The 24,976-nt window shown below is 40.5% G+C and overlaps 2 protein-coding genes across 6 annotated transcripts in view; one reads left to right on the top strand and one right to left on the bottom strand.

Annotated features, from left to right (window-relative positions):
• IQGAP2 (IQ motif containing GTPase activating protein 2) overlaps window positions 1-24,976 on the bottom strand; it is a 294,952-nt gene that overhangs the window by 75,004 nt on the left and 194,972 nt on the right. For 3 of the 4 annotated variants that reach the window (XM_049649666.1, XM_049649667.1, XM_049649668.1), the window contains exon 13: window positions 14,339-14,502. In XM_049649666.1, the coding sequence (XP_049505623.1) occupies window positions 14,339-14,502 (164 nt within the window). Of the gene's footprint in view, window positions 1-14,338; window positions 14,503-24,228; window positions 24,296-24,976 lie in introns of those variants that run through there. The other variant, XM_049649671.1, reaches the window with a different exon arrangement.
• Window positions 3,412-8,622, top strand: F2RL2 (coagulation factor II thrombin receptor like 2). 2 transcript variants are annotated; one of them, XM_049649675.1, is made up of 2 exons: window positions 3,412-3,487; window positions 7,314-8,622. In XM_049649675.1, the coding sequence occupies exons 1-2, from the start codon at window positions 3,424-3,426 to the stop codon at window positions 8,390-8,392; spliced, it is 1,143 nt and encodes a 380-aa protein (XP_049505632.1). In that variant the 5' UTR covers window positions 3,412-3,423; the 3' UTR covers window positions 8,393-8,622. The 2 variants fall into 2 exon arrangements, with proteins under 2 accessions (XP_049505632.1, XP_049505633.1); XM_049649676.1 differs by having other exon boundaries at window positions 3,424-3,487; window positions 7,320-8,622.

Genomic DNA, 24,976 nt, shown 5'->3' with positions numbered 1-24,976 from the left:
ACCCTAATGTTCTCCAGCTGTGTGGCTGTGGATTCTTTCTTACTGTTCAGGGCTTAATTCAAATGTCACCTCCTCCAGAAAAGCCGCCTCTGAATACGCTCTCCCTTAATCACTAACTGTGTTCCCAAGGTGGCCAAGGTACCAGAGGAAACTTTAAATTTGAGGGAAACACAATGATACTTGGCATTTACCAGACACAGAGACAAAAACAAAAGACCCATACAAAAACATGGTGGCTGCCCTCAAGGAGCTAACAACTTAGTAGAAAAGATAGATTTACATAAAAAATAATTATAATACAATGTGATCAGAGCGATAATGGCTGTAGACACATGATCTAGAAATAGTCAAGAAATGATTATAGTAGGGGTTAATTACAGGGGGAAGAAATACTTGGAGCTAAGGACAGCTTCAGAATGGAAGTGATAATAGCAATAAAAAGGCACTAAATTATCTACCTTTTTTTTTTTTTTTTACTTTTAAAGTGATTTTATTTTATTTTTGGTTGTATTTTAAAGAGAGACAGAGCATGCACATGAGTGAGGGAGAGGGGCAGAGCGGGAGAGAGAATCTTAAGCAGGCTCCACACTCAGTATGGAGAGTGACATGGGGCTAGATTCCATGTCCTCGGGATCATGACCTGAATTGAAATTAAAAGCTGGATGCTCCACCGACTGAGCCACCCAGGTGACCCCATTTTTTTTTTTTTTTTTACTTCTCGGTTGATTCTGACTACCATATTACAAATATGGTGCTACTACATAGTAATTAAATGGGACTTCCAGAAACCAACTGCCCAAGATTACATAAACTTGCCAGAGATTACAAGTAAGTGTTATCAGGAGAAATTAAATATTTTTCAGGGAAGATGAGACATTCAATTTATTTTTTTTTAAGTTTATTTATTTTGAGAGAGAGAAAGCACATGCAGGGGCATGAACAGAGGCAGAGAGAGGGAGGGAGAGGGGTGATCCCAAGCAGGTTCCGCACTGTCAGCACAAAGCCTGACGCAGGGCCTAATCCCACAAATCTTGAGATCATGACCTGAGCCCAGGCACCCTGAGGCATTCAATTTTCAACAATGGGGACACTTGCCCATGTGTAGTAATAAGTGTCACGTACTAAATCCTAAGACAAGCCTGTGATGAACAGCAAGTAGCTCATCAGAACCATGGAGAACTTGCTCCATCATTCAGGACTCATGATGGATGGTTTGCAGGAAGGAGAAATGACATCCACCTGCTCCTCTGCAAGGCTTCAAAGCTATTTCCCTTTTAGACTAACTTGAGATAATGTATGCGGAAAGCACTCTGAAAGTAAAACAAAGAATCTATCACTTCATCCTGTAATATCTGGGCTAATGGAGACCATCATGGAAGGCTTGGCTCCTGCTTCCACAATCATCTCTAGGCAGATCTGCCACATGGGTATGGTTACTTGTAGCAAGATCTCCATTTCTTGAAAGAATGGATGTGAAGGAATCTAACAAGAAGCATGATAGGAAGTTGAAGACTACAGGAAGAATGAAGAGACAGGGGAGTAGGAACTATTTGTTCCCAAGGCCAAAGAGAACCCAAACACTCCTCCCAGGACTAGCCTAAAGACTAAGTTCCATACAAGTTCATTTATGTCTCTTTCAGTTTTTTTGAAGAGTATTTACCAAATTCTTTCGTAACTTACCATTGTAGAAGATGCACCATACAAACTTTGACCCAGATGAAAAGGAAGTTAAATCCCACTTAAAAGCTTAAAGTGTTTGTTTCATAAGGCAAAGTTTACAAACCAAATGGATTTAAGTCAACAGTTTATATCATGACTCATTACACCAAAGGATGCTAGAGTTAAATGTAAAACCAAGAGTAAAAACCAAGCCCTAGCGGTTTAAGATCTCCTTTTAAATTGCTTGCTACAAGACTGGAAATTTATTTATAGGATGGTCAGGGCTCTACCTCAAGCTACATAGCCAGGTTCAACATCTGAGTGACAAATGGATCAAGTAAAGAAAAAGCAGGCCATCTGCAAATCAAGTGACAAATTCCTGAATTCAGATGAGTCCTAGAATATTTTAATTCAACAAAAAGTACCTTTTCAATATTTTATGGCATTTTGGCTATTTCTGCAATAAAATAGCTTTCAATTTCAGCTTCTGTTAACATATATTATGTAGCTGAAGTACTAGTAATTTTTGATTGTAAAACTCTTGGTGTGATGAAATTTAATCATGATGTGAAAAGTTTACACAGATCAATTCCTTCCTGGCTTATCCCTCAGCCTGTAAGTCTCACACCAAATCTGCATTTTCTGATTCTTGCTGCATTTTATATGCAACATGCTGTTGGGACTGTTTGGCTAAGGGTTTAACCTTAAGTTGTGTTAAGTACAGAAAAATCTGTCACAATGCAGTTTCATTTATACTACATATTAAACCATATCCTCTGGGATATAATTATCCATAAAAGCTTATACGTTGCACAACGGTGTGGCTGTCCCAAACACTACTGAGTTGGGCACTACATAATGATTAAGATGGTAAATTTTATGTTATGGACATTTCACATTTAAAAAAAAAATGTTTATTGTAGACCTGCTCACCAATAACCATGGAATAAACAGAGTCCTCTGCATTTTAATGTTGTATCATGATTTTAGTTTATTATTTAACACCCCTCCACACCCCACTGTTACCTGACTCTGTAGTTAACGAAGAGCTCAGAATATGTTGAGTTATGGCAAAACAAAACACCCTAAAACCAAGTATGGCCAAACAGTGATGGCAAATTCAGAACAATGTGACACTGATGGAGAATTTTCAAAGTTACCATAGTCTTAATTTAGCTTCCTAAAAAAAGTTTGTTTTCTGTAACTCATTTATAATTATGTAATGGGTTTAAGAATTAAAGTTTGAATAACAGAGAGGATTCAGGAAAGGCTAATTTCTGATAGCTCAGTTATTCAGTAGACATCACACTCTGGCACCGTGTTTTTTAAATGGATAAAAATGAGATATAGGACAGTCAAAACTAACTGCTGCTCGGCCTCTATGTTCAGCTTACTTCTGTAAGCACTCACTGTGTACTACCTGCATTTTTTCAACATGTCAAAGTATACGGGGTGGGAATTAGAGCATCTACGCAGAAGGAACTGTTAGGGGTGGGTAAGAGTTAAATGATTTGCTCCAGGAATAAAGTAACGTGTTCAGAGACTCAGCCTGAGTCACGCAGCCTGCAACATGAGCGCTGTCACACCCTTCCCCTCCAGAGGCCCTGGGCAAGCTTCCCAGTCTGCGGAGCATGCGACAGACAGCACGCTCTACGGCGAGAACAAGGGTTCCCTTTGCTGTTCACACACGAAACCGAGGGGAAGCTGTGCTCCCTAATTTTACACGTTTAATAACATTTGAGAAACGGGACTCAGGTCACCAAGATGAAAGCCCTCATCTTTGTAGCTGCTGGAGTAATGCTTCTGTTGCCCACTTTTTGTCAAAGCGGTAAGCTCTTTTCATACGGGGTAGGTGGGGGGGTGGTGGTTTGTGTTACAAGGGCAAATGGAACCTAATTTTCTTCGCGCTTCACACAATCTGCAACCTGAAAGGCAGAGTTTGAGGTTTGTTATGAAAAGGCAGCATCTTGGAAGGGAATAGCTATAGTTTGTTTGCTCTGTTCAGACCTTGTCGAAGACCAGTGTTCTCTGCTTAGATTTAAAAACCTGTGGCATAGTCAAGATTTTAACTCCTATAATGAAGTCACGGATCAAACTTCATTGTGACAAGATTCTGATCTTCTAAGAATTTCCTCTGATTCGGCAAGACAGCACTTTTTGAAGAGATTTTCAAAATTCCTATGTTTATACCTTGTCTTGGGCCACAAGTAGGGAAAACAAGAACAGTACCAGAAAGAATGAGTGGTCCTCCAGTAAGTAATGCTAACAGGTTACTGTTTCTTAATGACTTTACCATGGAGTTCTCCTTACAGTCACATGATCTTTTAGTTTTTAGAAATGAGATCTCCCAAATACTATTATTCAACTCTTAATGTGTCTCTTATTTCACTCAACCCAATGTTAGCCTGTCACCTCCTGCTTACTCCAAAATAAACCAATTTGCGCTATCTGTATCCACAACTCTTCTGCTGTTAGGTCACTCTCCAGCCAAACATTGTTTGGAGCAGGAAAGCTGGGGTGAGGGACAACGATGAGACAGAAAAAATAAAAAATTAACAAAACTAAACCTCTATAGAGGAATGCTGCTTCAACAGGCAGGTGAAATCGCCAAGGTGGTTGTGGGAGAGTGCTAAGCATTCAGAGGAGCAGTGGGTGTGGGATTCACGAGGAGTGAGCGTTCTGGGTAGGGGTGAACCCAAATGCAGCAGAAGGGGGCTCCTTCAAGATGCTGGTGGAGTTTGGTGCAAGTGAACAGGGGGCATTTAAAGGCGACAAAGTAAGAAGCAGGGCATTTGCTTTCTTCCATGGGGTGGGGGAGAAATGAGTAAAAAAACCCCATCGTCTAGAGGCTGAAGTCTGGTCCCCTTGGATCAGTCCCTTTCCAAGGCCTTTGCCCAGAGTAGAAACATTTTAGAAACATTATGCCAAACGTAAGCCTGCATTAAGAATCCAAACAAATTGAAAAATATGTCAAATTTAACAATGAGTACTATTTTGAAAGCACACCAGACTCTAGGCACTAAAAGACTTACTCAAGTCAAGCCAGATCTGGAATTCTCATGGAAAAAGGAATCGAGGCTTTTTCACAGCCACTGTTTACCATGTTTTTAGGCACCATGTCTTGCTCAACCACAGGAATTTTCTGAAAACTGACAAACACTTCATTTCAACAACTCTCTTATCAGATCTTGAAAGGAAATAACTTGCACAGCATGTTCTTCAGCCACCATTTTCCAGCTTTGGGCCTAATTCTCAAGGCATTTCTCTTTGGGTAACATCAAATTTAAGCATTTTTCAAAATGCGAGAATGAAGAGAAGGATGTGTGTGGCTGAATCCAAGTGTCACCCCACCCCACCCTCAAAGTTCACATCTAAACACAGGCAGAGAACACTTCCCAGATATTTCTTTCTTTTTCGTTAATCTATCTTCCTTTAAACGACACCTTAACACCACCTCCCTGTCCCTACTTGTTCAGGCAATACTCTGTTTTATACACTGAATTCAGTTTGTGCAATCTCAAGGTTATGAGGAAGGCTTCAATTTCACCTGGGGGCGAACTGCTAGAGATTAAAGCAGGAAGAGAAACTGGCTTTGAATGAGAACCAGGTTACTAAACACTAACCCCAAGTGCTCAACACGTAGGAATTCAGAAGTCATGTGAAAAGACGTAACTGGCAGAACAATGGCATTTTAAATTGGTAAGTATGAGGTTTATATTAGGCATTAAAGTCCATCTTAGAAATTTGAGAGAATCCACTTTATGTACGTGTCAAAGATTTACGGAAAAATTATATAATGAGAAACAGGTTTGAGGAGTAAGGTCTACTGTGTTTTTGAAATTGCTCTTGCATGAATTAGGAGGATTAAAATTAGCATGCCAACAAATGCCCAATATATAGTATAATTTATAGTATGTAGTGGTTGCATCTCTATTCCTTTTTGTTCCATTTCTGAATTTTTCCTTGGTTTTTTAAATGGAAATAGAGTTGCCATACAATGTTACATTGGCTTCAAGTGCACAACATAGTGATTGGACAATTCTATACATTATCTCGTAAGTGTAATTACCACTTGTTACCATACAATGTTAATACATTATGGACTATATTCTCTATTCCCCTCTTTTCATTTTTCTTCCTTTGTCTCCTCTATGCTTGTCATTTGTCCCATCTTCTTTCCCAAAATCATCTAGAGTAGACGCCTCCTAGTCATTTTTGCCTCCTGCCTCTCCCTCATTGCCACCAAAGCCAACTGGATGCCAAGTCCCTCTAAGCTGCCATCAGTTTCCAGGGTTCACTTCGCCTTTCTGCTGCCATTGCTCTAGATCGTTACTCTCCATCTTGAGTTTCAATGACTACAGTAGGCTCCAGATCAGTCCCCCTTGCCTCTAATTTCTTCCCTTTTCAGTCTCCACACTGTCACCCAAGTCATCTTAAATATAAACCAGATCACAGTTATATTAGTATGCTATTGGTGCTGCAACAAATTACCACAATTGTAGTGGCTTAAAACAATACAGATGATACTTCCGGAGGTCACAAGTCCTGAAGTCAAGATGTCAGCAGGGCTGTGTTCATTCTGGAGGCTCTGGGGCATAAGTTATTTTCTTGTCTTTTGTTTTTTTTAGCTTCTAGAAGCTGCTTGCATTCTTGGTTCATGGCTCCTCTTTTCATCCTCAATGCCAGCACAGCACAGCATTTTAAAATATCTGATATTGACTCCCTTGCCTCCCTCTTATAAGGAGTCTTATGATTACATCTGATGCACCTAGCCAATCCAGGATACTCATGCCACCTGAAGATCCTGAATCACATCCGCAAAGTCCCTTTTGCACATAAAATAACATATTCAAAGGGTCCAGGCATTAGCAGGTGGAATCTTGTGAGGCCATCGCTGTCTACTATAATGGCCACGCCTCTGTTCACAATTTTGTATGTGCCTAAGCCCAGCATCTGAGAACAGAAACATGATTTCTTTCGAGTTTTTTTCTAGTTAAAGGTCTTTCAGAGATTTGGCTGTATCCTACCCTTTCATCTGTAACCTACCCTGTCATCTTCTTTCACACACCTTATTAGCATAAGACAATGAGTTTTTGTGCACCCTTTCCACTGGTCTGACAGTTTGAAGACAGGGACAGAGTCTAACACTGTACCACTGGCATATAACATGCAATAAACATTTGTTGAATTAACTTATCTGACATTGCCAGATCCCATGCCAGCCCATGTATCTTATTCATCTATTAAATTTCATCTATGAACCTTGCTCATCTTTACCTCTTCCTTGACATTCTGCTCCAACATTTAAATCTGTTAACCACTGTCTGAATGTCTATACAATTTACAGCCAATATGATATTGGTCTATAATGGTTTGATGTGCTATTATTGCTCTTGCCAACGGTATTATAAACTTCATGCCTGCAAGGAGTTGCCAACTAGTTTTTGCTCCTGCATGGGCTAGCACAGTGCCGGGGCATACGATATATACTAAATGCATTCCTGCTACTTACCAGATTTATAGGGATTTGCGAAAATAAAAATGATCCTAAATTCTACAACTACAGAAACTATGTAGATAAAACTTTTAGTTTCATTGTGTCCTGAACCACAGCCATGGGCTCAGCAATAATTCATATTAATACTTCTTCTCAGTTACAGGCATGGAAAATGACGTACACAACTTGGCAAAACCAACCTTACCTATTAAGACCTTCCGTGGGGCTCCCCCAAATTCTTTTGAAGAATTCCCCCTTTCTGCCATAGAAGGCTGGACAGGAACCACCACAACTGTAAAAATTAACTGCCCAGAAGAAAGGGTTTCAAATCTCCACGTGAATAATGCTACCATGGGGTACCTGAGCAGCTCCTTAAGTACCAAACTGATACCAGCCATCTACATCCTGGTGTTTGTAGTAGGTGTGCCAGCCAATGCAGTGACCCTGTGGATGCTCCTCTTCAGGACCAGATCCATCTGTATGAACATCTTCTACACCAACCTGGCCATGGCAGACTTTCTTTTTTGCATCACACTGCCCTTTAAGATAGCTTACCACCTCAATGGGAACAACTGGGTATTTGGAGAGGTGATGTGCCGGGCCACCACAGTCATCTTCTATGGCAACATGTACTGCTCCATTCTGCTCCTCGCCTGCATTAGTATCAGCCGCTACCTAGCCATTGTCCATCCTTTCACATATCGAGGTCTGCCCAAGCGTACCTACACCCTGCTGACATGTGGACTGGTGTGGGCAACGGTTTTCTTATACATGCTGCCATTCTTCATCCTGAAGCAGGAATATTACCTTGTCCAGCAGGACATCACCACTTGCCATGATGTCCACAACACATGCGAGTCCTCATCACCCTTCCAACTCTACTACTTCATATCCTTGGCGTTCTTTGGATTCTTAATTCCCTTTGTGGTCATTATCTACTGCTACACAGCCATCATTCGGACGCTTAATGCATATGATCACAGATGGTTGTGGTATGTTAAGGCGAGTCTCCTCATTCTTCTGATTTTTACCATTTGCTTTGCTCCAAGCAATATTATACTCATCATTCACCACGCTAACTACTACTACAACAACACTGATGGCTTATATTTTGTCTATCTCATAGCTTTGTGCCTTGGGAGCCTGAATAGTTGCCTAGATCCACTCCTTTATTTTCTTATGTCAAAAATCATAGATCACTCCACTGTTTATCTTACAATGGTGAAATCACCTTAGAGAACAAGGAACGCCATCTGTGAAAACACACCTTCTTGGGACGATACATGCCTAGTGCAGAGGGTTCTACCCTCTAACTCCATTCTTGAGCTCCTAAGAAATACTGCCTCAAAATAAAACACTACAAAAGCACTTTTTTAATTTAATACTTTTTCAGGATTTTAAGAGTGTCAGTGCAGAAGAAAAGATATGATCATCTTTAGGGCAACTGACACATTGCCTGATGGTACTTCAAGACCTTTAATTCTCCATCTTCCCTACTTCCAGTAGGTTTCAACCCTACATGTCCTGGAGGAGGAGGTGGGACAAAGGCGAAGCACAGGGAGAAGCTAAGATCTCAGTTTTCAGTGTTTGGCGTCATTTTTGATTCGTCTTCCTTCTCCAACTCTCACACAGGTGGTGCCTCATCAGCTCACTCGAAGTGATTTTTATCACTAGGGGCCATTACCTTAGTCCCACATTTGCCTTCTAACCATTCTTTTCACTGCCAGCCTATTCTATTTCACTGGCCATTGCCAGATTAATCTTCCTCAGATCATACTGAACACATCACTCAAAAATCCCAGCTCACACAGTGCCAATGATTGTTCACTGTTTTGGAGTAAGTTATAAATCTTTAGCCTGACATTCAGAGATAATTTTCCAACTTTACTTCCCAATAAACCTTGCCTGCAAAGTAGGCACCAGCCAAGCTTCTTGATTTGCTATAATCTTGACTTCTCCTTTTTGCTCTTGCTTCTCTAACTGTAAAGCTGTTTTTAACATGTTTGCCTTAATTCTTTCCATCTCTTAAAGTCTTCAATGGACCATTCTCAAGCTAGAAGTTCATTTTTCTCATCTCCCTTTCTTGTATTTTTGACATTTATATACAAATATTAATTTCATAAATACTTATTAAACACCCTGTATAGTAAAGAAGGGGCTACTCCTCTCCCTTCTTTAGTCTCCTGTAGACCCAAGTCTTCTCAGGGTTTGTGGGGCCCAGATCCATGCTCTGTATAACATGTTGCTGAGTGAATGAATAAAATCTCAAAACAGCAAAGCAGTATGAAAGCCCATTCAATTGTTACTGAGAAGGCAAGGTACCTTGTATGACAAGGGACATTATTTTTTGGTTGGGCATGTAAAAAAAAAAAAAAGACATAAGCTAGAACATACTCATAAAATCATTTAAAAGTTTTGGGCGCCTGGGTGGCTCAGTCGGTTAAGCCTCCGACTTCAGCTCAGGTCACGATCTCGCGGTCCGTGGGTTCGAGCCCCGCGTCAGGCTCTGGGCTGATGGCTCAGAGCCTGGAGCCTGCTTCCGCTTCTGTGTCTCCCTCTCTCTCTGCCCCTCCCCCGTTCATGCTCTGTCTCTCTCTGTCTCAAAAATAAATAAACATTAAAAAAAAATCATTTAAAAGTTCAAAATAACAAAACATTAAAAAAATTAAAAGAAAGGGGGGGGTGTCTGGGGGTCTCAGTCGGTTAAGCGGACTTTGGCTCAGGTAATGACCTCATGGTCCAGGAGTTCCAGCCCTGTGTTGGGCTCTGTGCTGACAGTTCAGAGCCTGGGGCCTGCTTCAGATTCTGAGTCTCCCTTTCTCTCAGCCCCACGTTGGGTACACAGATTACTTGAAGAAAAAAAAAAAAAACTTAAAAAGAAACCTAAAATAAGTTTTAAGATGACAGAAACTGCAATGAAAGGAATTGGTTTCTGCAAATAAAGCCATCATGTGTAATACAGTTTCACATAAGAGAAAAATGTAGTAATATTCACTTGTTAAAAGCACACAACTCTTGTGCAGTAAATATATATATAGCAAAACAGAATGTTTTTGGGCATCTAATTCATAAAGTCTCAAGGAAAGCCTTCAATTTTAAAATAGCTCACAATTCACTGCCTCTGGTGAACAAAGTGTGTTTTCTGCTAAGTATGTGCCAACATGCGCATTACCCAGCCTTTCCCCTGAGACAAAAGGAATTTGGTTTCTACACAAGGTTACACTTGAAATACTATTAATGAGGAGCAAGAATTCTCACCAGCTTAAATCCCTGTCCTCAACCTTTGATAAAACTGGCCATCTGTTCCATGCGGATGTTATCCATTGTCATCGTTTTTAAAAATTCTTTTTATTTTAGAGAGAGAGGGAGAACACATGAAGTGGGGGGGGGGGGATAGAATCTTAAGCAGTTTCCATGCTCAGCATGGAGCCCAATGCAGGGCTCAATCCCATGATCCTGGGATCATGACCTGAGCCGAAATCAAGAGTCAGACGCTCAACCGACTGAGCCACCCAGAGCCCCTCCAATGTGATCTTTAACAGCTGTATGTTTTCGCACAAGCTTTACTTTATACTGGTAATACTAGTAATATAATTTTTTTTCTATTATTTTCAAGGCCAGATCTTGGGAAGGCAAGGCACAGAATTATCTCCATCAAAACACAACCGCAACTTCCAAGCATCCAAACCACGAATGTTAAAAAACACACACAGATGGGGCACCTCGGTAACTCAGTCAGTTAAGTGTCTGACTTTTGATTTTGGCCAGGTCATGATCTCAGGGTCATGAGATCAACTCCTGCTGGGCGTGGAGCCTTCTTAATATTCTCTCTCCCCCACTCTCTCTCTCAAAAACAAAAAACAAAACAAAAAAAAACCCACACAGACACACATACACACACACATAGACCTCATCAAATAAGCAAAGAATCAGTTTTTTTCCCCAGGGAAAAAACAGGCAGAGAAAAAAAAAGTTTCAAAATTAATGGGCAGAAAAAGAAAATGGTGTTTAAAAATAGCAATTAAACCAAACCATATTCATTGCTTGGAACGGTGATGTTTTAAATCTGTTAGCTCTTGCCAATACAATTTAGGCTCCTCATTTTATAGGCCGAAGCAGTTTAATTCCAGCCTGAGCTAGAACCCAGATCCTTGGGCTCATATTTAATGCTCTATTTCCATTACTAAAGCTGCTGCTCTTACACTTAGGAAGCAACCCTGACAGACAGATGGCAAAGTGGAGACACCCAGCAAAGGCTTCTAAGTGTCCTGGTGAGGTCCCACGGCACTCCATCTTGACCTAAAGCTATCAGATTGGAATGCTCTGGAAGGGACTTGCATAGCCTGCCTATGAAAGATTTGTGGAGTCAAGGACAAACCGCATGTGGCTGTGGGCAGAGAGGAACCTAGGTCTATCTCTATCCTGTACCCAGAAGATCCCACGTGCGGTTTGTGGATGCAACAATTTGTGTGTGTCTAGCAAGGACTTTGTGACACAGACATCACTCAGCCCTTACCTGGGCAACCGCTGGCACCCACAATAATATTAGCTACATTATTTCAGTATTTTTTGGGGGTGTCAAGCTCCATGCAAAATGCTGAACACTCAAACACATGTGTATGTTCACAATATAATTATATATGATTACATGTTAATATAATCTATAGAAATATAAGTACGTGAACATCCAAATACACTTTATTACATCTGTATGTTACTCTTAACCCCTCACCATGATCCTGTAAGATAGGCACTATTATATCCATTTTACACGTGTGGAAATGGAAGTAAAGAGAATTCAAGGGACTTGACTAAAATCTCTGGTTATTTTGACAAAGCCAATATTGGAATGGTGCCTGTCTGTCTCCAAAGCAAGTAACTGTATCTTCCAATGCTGACAAGTGTGCCTTGGGCCACAGTCTTGGCTCCATCAGTGGGGATGGCAGGCGGAGACCCATTCTCCCCTCCATGGGGTGTGGGGGCACAAGGCTTGGGTTTCAGTTTCACTCTCCTATTCGCTGGCCCGCTATTTATTGACCAGTCCCGTTCCTTTCCATCAGATGAAAGGGCAACCAGCCACACAGCTGCTGTGAGGGTCAAATGAAGATAAATAATGTGAGGGCACCCCTAAAGCACAGGGGGTACGGCAAGGCTGCTGCCATCCCCATCAGAAGGTTAACAGTACAAAAGTCCCCGCCTTGGAGGGATGTTTTTATTCACCTTTAACGAGGCAGTTCAGTAGTACATATGATTATATGTGCATATGTATGTAACATATAAATGTAAATAAATATGCACATACATAAAAAGATATACACTTTAATTTTTATTAAAAATACTTTTGCATAGGTAATACATGGTAAAGAGTTTATATTAAAAATTTATTTTCTTCTTCCCTCACCACTCACTTCTCTTTGCCAGAGTCAACACTTCCCTATGCTGCTGGAGACTACATTATGCCAAAATAATTTCTAATACCTTGCATCAAAATGAGCTGCCTTGAAGGGGGAACACCTCAGCCGGGGCAGTAGGTCCTATTCCACAAACTAAGTTACCACTTGGCCCTTTGTGAGTTGTTTACATTTTTTTTTTAAGTTTAGAAACATTCATCATGTAATACATGTACTCTCTAAGAAAGTAAAATCCCAACAGCACAAAAACAGAGAAAACAAAGAAGTCTCCCATCTACACCAGACTTCTAGTTCACCTTCCAGGTGTTTCCTTCTGGAAATAATTTATGCAGATGCAAGAGTATGTTTATTATGGGTGTGTATCCCATTTTCAGGCATGTGGAAACATTTTTTTTTTTTTACTTAACAATATACATATTGAAGATTATCCAATATAGATTCACTCAATTTCTTTGACGACCACAGAGTATTTCCATTATATGGATATACTGCAACTTACTTAATTGGGCCTCTCTTGAAGGATATTTATATTGTTTGGGGTCTTTTGTTATTACAATGCAACAATAAACATCCCCTTCCCTCTGCCTTTATAATACAGGTTTCTGAATCCAATGGACCAGGGCATAGTTGCAGAACTCATTACTTTTTGGATAGTTCTGGATACATTACTTAGCCTAAGTTTCATTATCTGTAAGTGATGATAAGGACATTTAACCCACATGGCTGTTATGGATTATTATGAGGATTATATGAGAAAATATGCATACAAATACAGAGTATCATGCCTGGCAAACAACAGGTGCTCAATAAATGTTTGTTCTAATCAAAGATGCTGTTCCTGATTCAGATGAGGCAGTTTCTGGGTTGTAAACACCTATACAGAGAAGACCTCCACTCCTTGAGGTTTTGGCTTGCAGCTGGAGACATGGCATCTATGAGTGGGGTCGGTTCCAGGGAGCATCTCTCTCTCACTCTCAAGGAACAGATCATAAGCTTCACCACTCAGCACCCTTCCAACACTGGCCAGTATCTGTGGAACACCTCCTAACACCAGTCTAAGCTCTGCAGCATGGAAAAAATCCTGTGCTCTTCAAAGGGACTGTGGCCAGGTCAGTCTCTTCCTGTGCTGAGAACAAACCAGGCTCACACCTGCCCAGCACTGTATTCCCAGCCTGCACCATCCTGCTTTCCGCCCACCTAACCAGCTCCTCCTTCCCTTCCAGGGGCAGCTCCTGTTCTCTCTCCCTGTCCACTCCTCTTAGGATTCTAGCCCACAAAAATCCATGGTCTCTGAAGTACTCGGTGCATACCTTGTTTTCACACTGTGTCACATACTCACCTCTACTGTTATTTAACTCTTCTATATAAGAATGCCCACTACCTCCGTTTCTAAGCATCTTAAGAAGGACAGAGATCTTCAAATGTCATGTGTTCCTTCTACCCTTTTTCCCTCTACCACACACTATCCAGTACACTATGTATACAGTATGTGCTCAGTAAATAGCCAATGAATTGGAATCTGAACAAGAACTCACCCATCAGTGAGGTTTTAGTTAAAGTAAAAGCAGTGATTAGCTCTGGAGCCAGCTTCCTGCTCATGTTTGACACCAGGATAAAAATAGCCCTATTATTTCCATTTTGGTCCATAGGCAATTGTAGGAAGAGTATCTCATAAGTCGTAGGCAAAACAAATCAAGAAAATCCTCCCTCTCAGCCGTTCTCCCCCCACCCAGTGTGTAAATTTAAAAGCAACAAACCTACTAAGACTCACCATGAGTTTCTGCATTTTAGCATGGTATAAAACATCCTGGTAGTGCTGGGCGCAGTCTGGATCCACATCTTTGATCTTAGCAGTAGGTAAGAGCAGAGTATCTAAAGTTTTCAAAGCATTCCCTTCATCAATAGCTTCATTGATGTACCCTACAGCTACGATTCCTAGGGCAAGAAAAAAAGTTTTCCTCTTAAGTCACAATACATCATAAGTTCTCTAGAATCACCTATAAGAAAGATGGAGTTAGAAAGGGGGTAGGGAACCCCCTGCACATAAGAAAACCTCTAAGAGCTAATAAGCAGAGCTAAGGTTGCAGGATACAAAGTCAATGTACAAAAGTGTAGAGTATTTCTACACACACTCAGTGTACGATGTGAAAATGAAATGGAGGAGAAAATTCCATTTGGAATAGATTCCAATCACAAATACATTATAACTACTTAAATCATAAACAGGAATAAATTTAACAAAAGAAGCATGAGACACATACGCTGAAAACCACGAAACACCACTGAAAAAAATTAAAGATGACCTAAATAAATGGAAAAATCATCTCATGTTCATGGATCCAAACAATACTGTTAAGGCGGAAATACTCCTCAAACTGATCAATAGATTCAGGGTAATCCCTATCAAAATCCCAATTGCATTTTTCTTTCAATTGACAAGCTGTATCTAAAATTCACATGTAAATGCAAGGGACCAAGAATAACCCAACGCAGTGTTGAAAAAAGAACAAAACTGGAGTTCTCTCAACAATTTCAAAACTTACTACAAAGCTACAGTTAATCAATACTGCATGGTGCTGGCATAAGGATAGATGTACAGATCAATGGAAAAGAATTTAGAGTTCAGAAATAAACCCTTACATTTGTGGGCAACTGATTTTTGACAAGACTGCCAAGACAACTCAACAAGTACAAGTCTTTATAACAAATGGCACTGGGACAACTCGACATCCACATGCATAAGAATGAAGCTGGACTCTCTACATCAGAGCCTACACAAAAAAGTAACTCAAAATGGATCACAGACTGAAGTGTAAAAGCTTAATCTACGTAACACTTAGATGAAAACATAGGAGTAAATCTTTGTGGCCATGGGTTAGGTGCTAGTTTTAATAGTGACACCAGAAACACAACTAAAGAAAAAAAATAAATACATGGGATGTAAAAATGCAAACTTTTATGCTTCAAAGGACACCAGAGAAAGTGAAGGCAATCTACAGAATGGGGGAAAATACTTGCAAATCCTCTATGTGATAAAAGACTCGTACACCTTATATACATGTATACCAGATATATAAGGAATTCTTACAACTCAACAATAAGAAAGGAAAACCCAATTTAAAATGGGTAAAGGCCTTGGGGCACCTGGGTGGCTCAGTCGGTTAAGCGTCCGACTTCAGCTCAGGTCACGATCTCGCGGTCCGTGAGTTCAAGCCCCGCGTCGGGCTCTGGGCTGATGGCTCAGAGCCTGAAGCCTGCTTCCGATTCTGTGTCTCCCTCTCTCTCTGCCCCTCCCCCATTCATGCTCTGTCTCTCTCTGTCTCAAAAATAAATAAACATTAAAAAATAAATAAATAAATAAAATGGGTAAAGGCCTTGAACACACGCTTCTTGAAAGAAGATATACAAATGGCTAATAATCGCATGAAAAGATACTCAATATTAGTTATCAGGAAAATGCAAATCCAAATCACAATGAGATACCACTTCATATCCACCAGGACGGCAATAAAAATAAGACAAACAGTAACAAGTGTGAAGATGTGCTGACACTGGAACTCTCATACACTGCTGGTGGGAATAGAAAATGGTAGTCATAATGGACAACAAGCAGTTCCTTAAAATACTAAACACAGAATTACCATGTGATCTGGCACTTCTACTCCTAGGTATATACACTTAAGGGAACCACAGGTTCACATAAAAACTTAGACACTATTCTACTTATATGAAATATCCACAATGGGAAAATCCACAGAAACACAGTAGACCAGTGGTTGCGGGTGGGGGGAACGGGAGGACAGGCAAAGGGGAGTGACTATACAAAGTATCTTCTCGGGGTGATGAAAATGTTATGAATTTAGATAGTGTGATGGTAGTACAACTTTTTAAATCCAAAAAAGTCACCATAAAAACAATCAATGGGTCAATTTTATGGTATATAAATTATATCTCAATGAAGCGGTTATAAAATGGGAGGACAACTTTATATACAAGTAGCAGGAGGAATGCTAACGTCTAGTGTAAACCTCACTTAGATAGCAGTGTGAAGGCAATGAGTGACAGAACCACAGGATAACAGAGCTGGAAAAATTTAATGTCGAGATGTACAGAAAAAAAACTGAAATACAAAGAGGTTTGGATATACATTCTATTCTTCAGATTACTTTACCACTTTGTGAAGGATGCCAAAACAGAGATAGTTCTAAATCAAACAATTCCCTATAGTATCAGTAGAGTGAATTTCCAGGTCCATACAGTCCAATGCTGTCCAATAGAACATTCTGTGATGATGAAAACGTTCTCTGACTGGGCTGCCCAATACACTACATGTAACTATTAGGCATTTAAAATGTGGCTAGTATGACTGAAGAACTTAATTTTAAATTTTATCTAATTTTAATGATTAAAGTAGCTGCACGTAGTTGGGAAGTGTAGATAGGCCTCCTAGAGATTAACAGTCAGACATGTTTTTTAAGATAGTTTTAAGGTTTAGTTATGACTAATTACTATCACAAATTGTTTCTATGAAACCACCTGGTAAAATAACATCTGGAGCCCTAACTAATGGATATGCCAAAAGAATAATAACCGTATCTACCAGCTCAACCTTCTACTATCTCCATCATACCACAGGTTCTTAGGACATAGACTAGAAGGTCCAGGAAAGAAAAATACAGAGCAAAGTCATGGAACTTGACAAATTTTTGCAACACCAGCAAAGGGTATCTATTTGGAGGCCCATTCTCCGTACTACATTATTAAAAATAAATTATCAACCAGTCATAAAATACTACAGTATATGCAAGAATATACTTATATATAGTAGACACATGAACAACGTGGGGGTTAGGAGCACCAACACCCTGTGCAGTCAAAAATTCAGGTATAGGGAAGATGGCGGCATAGGAGGATGCTGGGGTCACCGCGTCCTGCGGATCACTTAGATTCCACCCACACCTGCCTAAATAACCCAGAAAACCGCCAGAAGACTAGCAGAACGGATTCTCCTGAGCCAAGCACAGATGAGAGGCCCACGGAAGGGGGTAGGAAGGGCGGAGAGGTGGTGCGCGCTGCATGGACTGGCGGGAGGGAGCCGGGGCAGAGGGGCAGCCTGCTGGCCAAGCAGAGCCCCGGAGTCTGGCTTGAAAAGCAGAGGGGCCGGAATGCGTGGGTTCTGCCAGCCAGCGGGACTTAACATCTGGAAGGTTATAAGTAAACAGCTCTGCTCAGAGAACGGGAGGGCTGGAGGACAACGGGAGGGAGAGTTGTTGAGTCCTGGACGACAGAGCGCAGCTTGGAGGGGAACAAAGGCGCTGGCCAGCGCCATCTCCCTCGCCCATCCCCCAGCCAAAACCCCGAGGGAACCAGTTCCTGTCAGGGAACTTGCTTGCACCTCGCAAACACCGAATGCTGTGTTTCTGTGGATTCATCCCTCCGGCGGGTCTGACTCCCTCCCGGTGCCACAGGGCCCCTCCAGAAGCGGATCTCTGAAGAAAAAGTGAGCTGAGCCTACCCCTCCTGCCCCTGTGCACTTGGTGATCCACCCCAGCTAATACGCCAGATCCCGAGCACCACAAGCCTGGCAGTGTGCAAGTACCCCAGACAGGGGCCACACCACCCCACAGTGAATCCTGCCCCTAGGAGAGGGGAAGAGAAAGTACACACCGGTTTGACTGTGGCCCCAGCAGTGGGCTGGGGGCAGACATCGGGTCAGACTGCGGCCCCGCCCACCAACGCAAGTTATTCAAGACAGCACAGGGGAAGTGCCCTGCAGGTCCGCACCACTCCAGGGACTATTGAAAATGACGAAATGGAAGAATTCCCCTCAAAAGAATCTCCAGGAAATAACAACAGCTAACGAACTGATCAAAAAGGATTGAAACAATATAACAGAAAGTGAATTTAGAATAATAGTCATAAAATTAATCGCTGGGCTTGAAAACAGTATAGAGGACAGCAGAGAATCTCTTGCTACAGAGATCAAGGGACTAAGGAACAGGCAGGAGGAGCTAAAAAATGCTATTAATGATCTGCAAAATAAAATGGAGACAACCACGGCTCAGATAGAAGAGGCAGAGGAGAGAATAGGTGAACTAGAAGATAAAATTACGGAAAAAGAAGAAGCTGAGAAAAAGAAGAAGCTGAGAAAAAGAGATAAAAAAATCCAGGAGTATGAGGGGAAAATTAGAGAACTAAGTGATGCACTAAAGAGAAATAATCTACGCATAATTGGTATTCCAGAGAAGGAAGAGAGAGGGAAAGGTGCTGAAGGTGTACTTGAAGAAATCATAGCTGAGAACTTCCCTGATCTGGGGAAGGAAAAAGGCACTGAAATCCAAGACGCACAGAGAACTCCCTTCAGACGTAACTTGAATCGATCTTCTGCACGACATATCATAGTGAAACTGGCAAAATACAAGGATAAAGAGAAAATTCTGAAAGCAGCTAGGGATAAAAGTGCTCTAACATATAAAGGGAGACCTATAAGACTCATGAACGATCTCTCTGAAACTTGGTAGGCCAGAAAGGAATGGCAGGAGATCTTCACTGTGAGGAACAGGAAAAATATGCAGCCGAGAATCCTTTATCCAGCAAGTCTGTCATTTAGAATAAAAGGAGAGATAAAGGTCTTCCCAAACAAACAAAAACTGAAGGAATTCGTCACCACTAAACCAGCCCTACAAGAGATCTTAAGGGGGATCCTGTGAGACAAAGTACCAGAGACATCGCTACAAGCATGAAACCTACGGACATCATAATGACTCTAAACCCATATCTTTCTATAATAACACTGAATGTAAATGGACTAAATGCACCAACCAAAAGACATAAGGTATCAGAATGGATAAAAAACAAGACCCATCTATTTGCTGTCTACAAGAGACTCATTTTAGACCTGAGGACACCTTTAGATTGAGAGTGAGGGGATGGAGAACTATTTATCATGCTACTGGAAGTCAAAAGAAAGCTGGAGTAGCCATACTTATATCAGACAAACTAGACTTTAAATTAAAGGCTGTAACAAGAGATGAAGAAGGGCATTATAGAATCATTACAGGGTCTATCCATCAGGAAGAGCTAACAATTATAAATGTCTATGCGCCGAATATGGGAGCCCCCAAATATATAAAACAATTACTCATAAACATAAGCAACCTTATTGATAAGAATGTGGTCATTGCAGGGGACTTTAACACTCCACTTACAGAAATGGATAGATCATCTAGACACACGGTCAATAAAGAAACAAGGGCCCTGAATGCTACATTGGATCAGATGGACTTGACAGATATATTTAGAATTCTGCATCCCAAAGCAACAGAATATACTTTCTTCTCGAGTGCACATGGAACATTCTCCAAGATAGATCATATACTGGGTCACAAAACAGCCCTTCATAAGTATACAAGAATTGAGATCATACCATGCATACTTTCAGACCACAATGCTATGAAGCTTGAAATCAACCACAGGAAAAAGTCTGGAAAACCTCCAAAAGCATGGAGGTTAAAGAACACCCTTCTAAAGAACGAGTGGGTCAACCAGGCAATTCGAGAAGAAATCAAAAAATATATGGAAACAAACGAAAATGAAAAGACAACAATCCAAACGCTTTGGGACGCAGCGAAGGCAGTCCTGAGAGGAAAATACATTGCAATCCAGGCCTATCTCAAGAAACAAGAAAAATCCCAAATACAAAATCTAACAGCACACTTAAAGGAAATAGAAGCAGAACAGCAAAGGCAGCCTAAACCCAGCAGAAGAAGAGAAATAATAAAGATCAGAGCAGAAATAAACAATATAGAATCTAAAAAAACTGTAGAGCAGATCAATGAAACCAAGAGTTGGTTTTTTGAAAAAATAAACAAAATTGACAAACCTCTAGCCAGGCTTCTCAAAAAGAAAAGGGAGATGACCCAAATAGATAAAATCATGAATGAAAATGGAATGATTACAACCAATCCCTCAGAGATACAAACAATTATCAGGGAATACTATGAAAAATTATTTGCCAACAAACTGGACAACCTGGAAGAAATGGACAAATTCTTAAACACCCACACGCTTCCAAAACTCAATCATGAGGAAACAGAAAGCTTGAACAGACCCATAACCAGCGAAGAAATTGAATCAGTCATCAAAAATCTCCCAACAAATAAGAGTCCAGGACCAGATGGCTTCCCAGGGGAGTTCTACAAGACGTTTAAAGCAGAGATAACACCTATCCTTCTCAAGCTATTCCAAAAAATAGAAAGGGAAGGAAAACTTCCAGACTCATTCTATGAAGCTAGTATTACTTTGATTCCTAAACCAGACAGAGACCCAGTAAAAAAAAGAGAACCACAGGCCAATATCCCTGATGAATATGGATGCAAAAACTCTCAATAAGATACTAGCAAATTGAATTCAACAGCATATAAAAAGAATTATTCACCATGATCAAGTGGCATTCACTCCTGGGATGCAGGGATGGTTGAACATTCGCAAATCAATCAACGTGATACATCACATTAATAAAAGAAAAGAACCATATGATCCTGTCAATCGATGCAGAAAAGGCATATGACAAAATTCAGCACACTTTCTTAATAAAAACCCTTCAGAAAGTCGGGATAGAAGGAACATACTTAAACATCATAAAAGCCATTTATGAAAAGCCCACAGCTAACATCATCCTCAATGGGGAAAAACTGAGAGCTTTTTCCCTGAGATCAGGAACATGACAGGGATGTCCACTCTCACTGCTGTTGTTTAACAGTGTCGGAAGTGCTAGCATCAGCAATCAGACAATAAAAGGAAATCAAAGGCATCAAAATTGGCAAAGATGAAATCAAGCTTTCACTTTTTGCGGATGACATGATCTTATACATGGAAAATCCGATAGACTCCACCAAAAGTCTGCTAGAACTGATACATGAATTCAGCAAAGTTGCAGGATACAAAATCAATGTACAGAAATCAGTTGCATTCTTATACACTAATAATGAAGCAACCGAAAGACAAATAAAGAAACTGATCCCATTCACAATTGCACCAAGAAGCATAAAATACCTAGGGATAAATCTAACCAAAGATGTACAAGATCTGTATTCTGAAAACTATAGAAATCTTATGAAGGAAATTGAAGAAGATATAAAGAAATGGAAAAACATTCTGTGCTCATGGATTGGAAGAATAAATATTGTCAAAATGTCAATACTACCCAAAGCTATCTACACATTCAATGCAATCCCAATCAAAATTGCACCAGCATTCTTCTCGAAACTAGAACAAGCAATCCTAAAATTCATATGGAACCACAAAAGGCCCCGAATAGCCAAAGTAATTCTGAAGAAGAAGACCAAAGCAGGAGGCATCACAATCCCAGACTTTAGCCTCTACTACAAAGCTGTAATCATCAAGACAGCATGGTATTGGCACAAAAACAGACACATAGACCAATGGAATAGAATAGAAACCCCAGAACTAGACCCACAAACGTATGGCCAACTCATCTTTGACAAAGCAGGAAAGAACATCCAATGGAAAAAAGACAGTCTGTTTAACAAATGGTGCTGGGAGAACTGGACAGCAACATGCAGAAGATTGAAACTAGACCACTTTCTCACACCATTCACAAAAACAAACTCAAAATGGATAAAGGACCTGAATGTGAGACAGGAAACCATCAAAACCCTAGAGGAGAAAGCAGGAAAAGACGTCTCTGACCTCAGCCGTAGCAATCTCTTACTTGACACATCCCCAAAGGCAAGGGAATTAAAAGCAAAAATAAACTACTGGGACCTCATGAAGACAAAAAGCTTCTGCACAGCAAAGGAAACAACCAACAAAACTAAAAGGCAACCAATGGAATGGGAAAAGATATTTGCAAATGACATATTGGACAAAGGGCTAGTATCCAAAATCTGTAAAGAGCTCACCAAACTCCACACCCGAAAAACAAATAACCCGGTGAAGAAATGGGCAGAAAACATGAATAGACACTTCTTTAAAGAAGACATCCAGATGGCCAACAGGCACATGAAAAGATGCTCAACGTCGCTCCTCATCAGGGAAATACAAATCAAAACCACACTCAGATATCACCTCACGCCAGTCAGAGTGGCCAAAATGAACAAATCAGGAGACTATAGATGCTGGAGAGGATGTGGAGAAATGGGAACCCTCTTGCACTGTTGGTGGGAATGCAAACTGGGACAGCCACTCTGGAAAACAGTGTGGAGGTTCCTCAGAAAATTAAAAATAGACCTACTCTATGACCCAGCAATAGCACTGCTAGGAATTTACCCAAGGGATACAGGAGTACTGATGCAAAGGGGCACTTGTACCCCAATGTTTATAGCAGCACTCTCAACAATAGCCAAATTATGGAAAGAGCCTAAATGTCCATCAACGGATGAATGGATAAAGAAATTGTGGTTTACATACATAATGGAGTACTACGTGGCAATGAGAAAGAATGAAAAATGGCCCTTTGTAGCAATGTGGATGGAAATGGAGAGTGTGATGCTAAGTGAAATAAGCCATACAGAGAAAGACAGATACCATATGTTTTCACTCTTATGTGGATCCTGAGAAACGTAACAGAAACCCATGGGGGAGGGGAAGGAAAAAAAAAAAAAAAAAGAGGTTAGAGTGGGAGAGAGCCAAAGCATAAGAGACTGTTAAAAACTGAGAACAAACTGAGGGTTGATGGGGGGTGGGAGGGAGGGGAGGGTGGGTGATGGGTATTGAGGAGGGCACATTTTGGGATGAGCACTGGGTGTTGTATGGAAACCAATTTGACAATAAATTTCATATATTGAAAAAAAATCAGGTATAATTTTTTACTCCCCCCAAATTTAACTAATCAGAGCTTACTACTGGCTGGAAGCCTCAGTAATAACATAGTCAAGTAACATGTATTCTTACAATGAGTAAGCCAGAGAAAAGAAAATGTTAAGAAAATCCTAAGAGAAAATATATTTAGAGTACTCTACTGATTAAAAAAAAAAAACCGTATAGTTCAAACCACGCTGTTCAAGGGTCAACTGTATATGCACACACATATACACACACACACAAACGGGGTTTTTTCACTTCCCAGCTTAGTGCTGATGTACAAGAACTAGGAAAGAAGGTCAACATTAACAAGCAGTAAGTTTTGAAAATAAATATTCCTAAAGCCAAACTCACTATTTCTCATTCTGTCAGTTATTTTTTCAAACACAATCATCAGTCACTTTACAAATGTGACATGCTATGGAATAAAGTAGTTATAATTTTTAAGAAGTATCTTCATCCCGATATTCATATGCTAAGAATGAAGAGATTTATCTGTAGAAGAAAAGGGATGATCTAAAAGGCCAGAAATTATTCTAGATTCTAACACTTAAACATGTTTGAAGGAAAAGCAAAAATAGTTCCCTAACACTCAAGTTACATGATCTGAAAACATTGGAAGAACTCAGGAAAGTCTAAGTACTATCCACATCCAAGGTATTATCGTTTTACCCTGTAGTACTTACAACCTGGAGAGCATGGGATACTTCATATCATTCCCTGGACATGAAGTCTCTTCGGTAGACTGTTCCAAATACTTTTAAACACCCCATCCAAAAATGATCTTAACAGAACTATGTCTGAGAAAGAGAATATGTGTTCCTAATGGCCAGTCACCTGGGACTGAGTGCATTCCAGCTGACTTGGTTGAAACCACTTGTTTAAGTTTTTGTTTGGTATGTTTCTAAGAACACAAGCTACTGAGGTCATAGTAAATGACCTCACAGGACATGTAAGACCTACCCAGAAGCCACCAGGGCACATGCGCATCACTTCCTCTGTTTATAAAAGAAGGGAAAATCCCATTGCTGAGCCCCAGTTCATGACCCACTTCTTTAAACCATCACAGAGACTATAATGTTCTATTCCAGTGAGACAGTGGATATTCTCTTACAGCTCATGCATTTGAGATAGCAGATGAGTTAACCTACAAAGACAAGTACCTACTAAATTAAAAAGCAAAAATTCAAAGAACAAAACTACCTTGTTTAGGCTACGTGGTTAAACTGATGCTCCTCTCTGGCTCTAGCAGGAAAAGTGAACTTTCCAGGAAGAAATCAACAGAGCCTCCAAGTCTGAGGAAATGCACTTAGCATCTTCTCTATTAAATGCACCTTCCACATTTAGCATTTCCATTAGCTGTGGTACCTTATCCACATCACAATTCAGACACAGGATTAGACCTTGAAGTGTGTGTGTGGCAGGGGCAGGGTGGGAAGGGTAATACACTTTCAAGGTGTCCATGAAAAATCCTTAGCTCTTTGGGGTGGTTTAATTACTATACTGTGCAATTTATGTCTGTTCACAATGGTGTATATTTTTATGTAGCTTTTAAAACAATTACATAAACAGAGGATATCACACT

This window comes from Panthera uncia (assembly GCF_023721935.1).
Source record: "Panthera uncia isolate 11264 chromosome A1 unlocalized genomic scaffold, Puncia_PCG_1.0 HiC_scaffold_17, whole genome shotgun sequence".
Classification (NCBI taxonomy): Eukaryota; Metazoa; Chordata; class Mammalia; order Carnivora; family Felidae; genus Panthera; species Panthera uncia.
This window is presented reverse-complemented; position numbering and strand designations above follow the sequence as displayed.

What these genes read in the sequence shown, in the direction of transcription:
- F2RL2 (XM_049649675.1), top strand. Translation starts at nt 3,424, where the DNA reads ATGAAAGCCCTCATCTTTGTAGCTGCTGGAGTAATGCTTCTGTTGCCC. An exon ending in GCCCACTTTTTGTCAAAGCG is followed by an intron (nt 3,488 to 7,313) that starts GTAAGCTCTTTT and finishes ACTTCTTCTCAG; the next exon opens with TTACAGGCATGGAAAATGAC.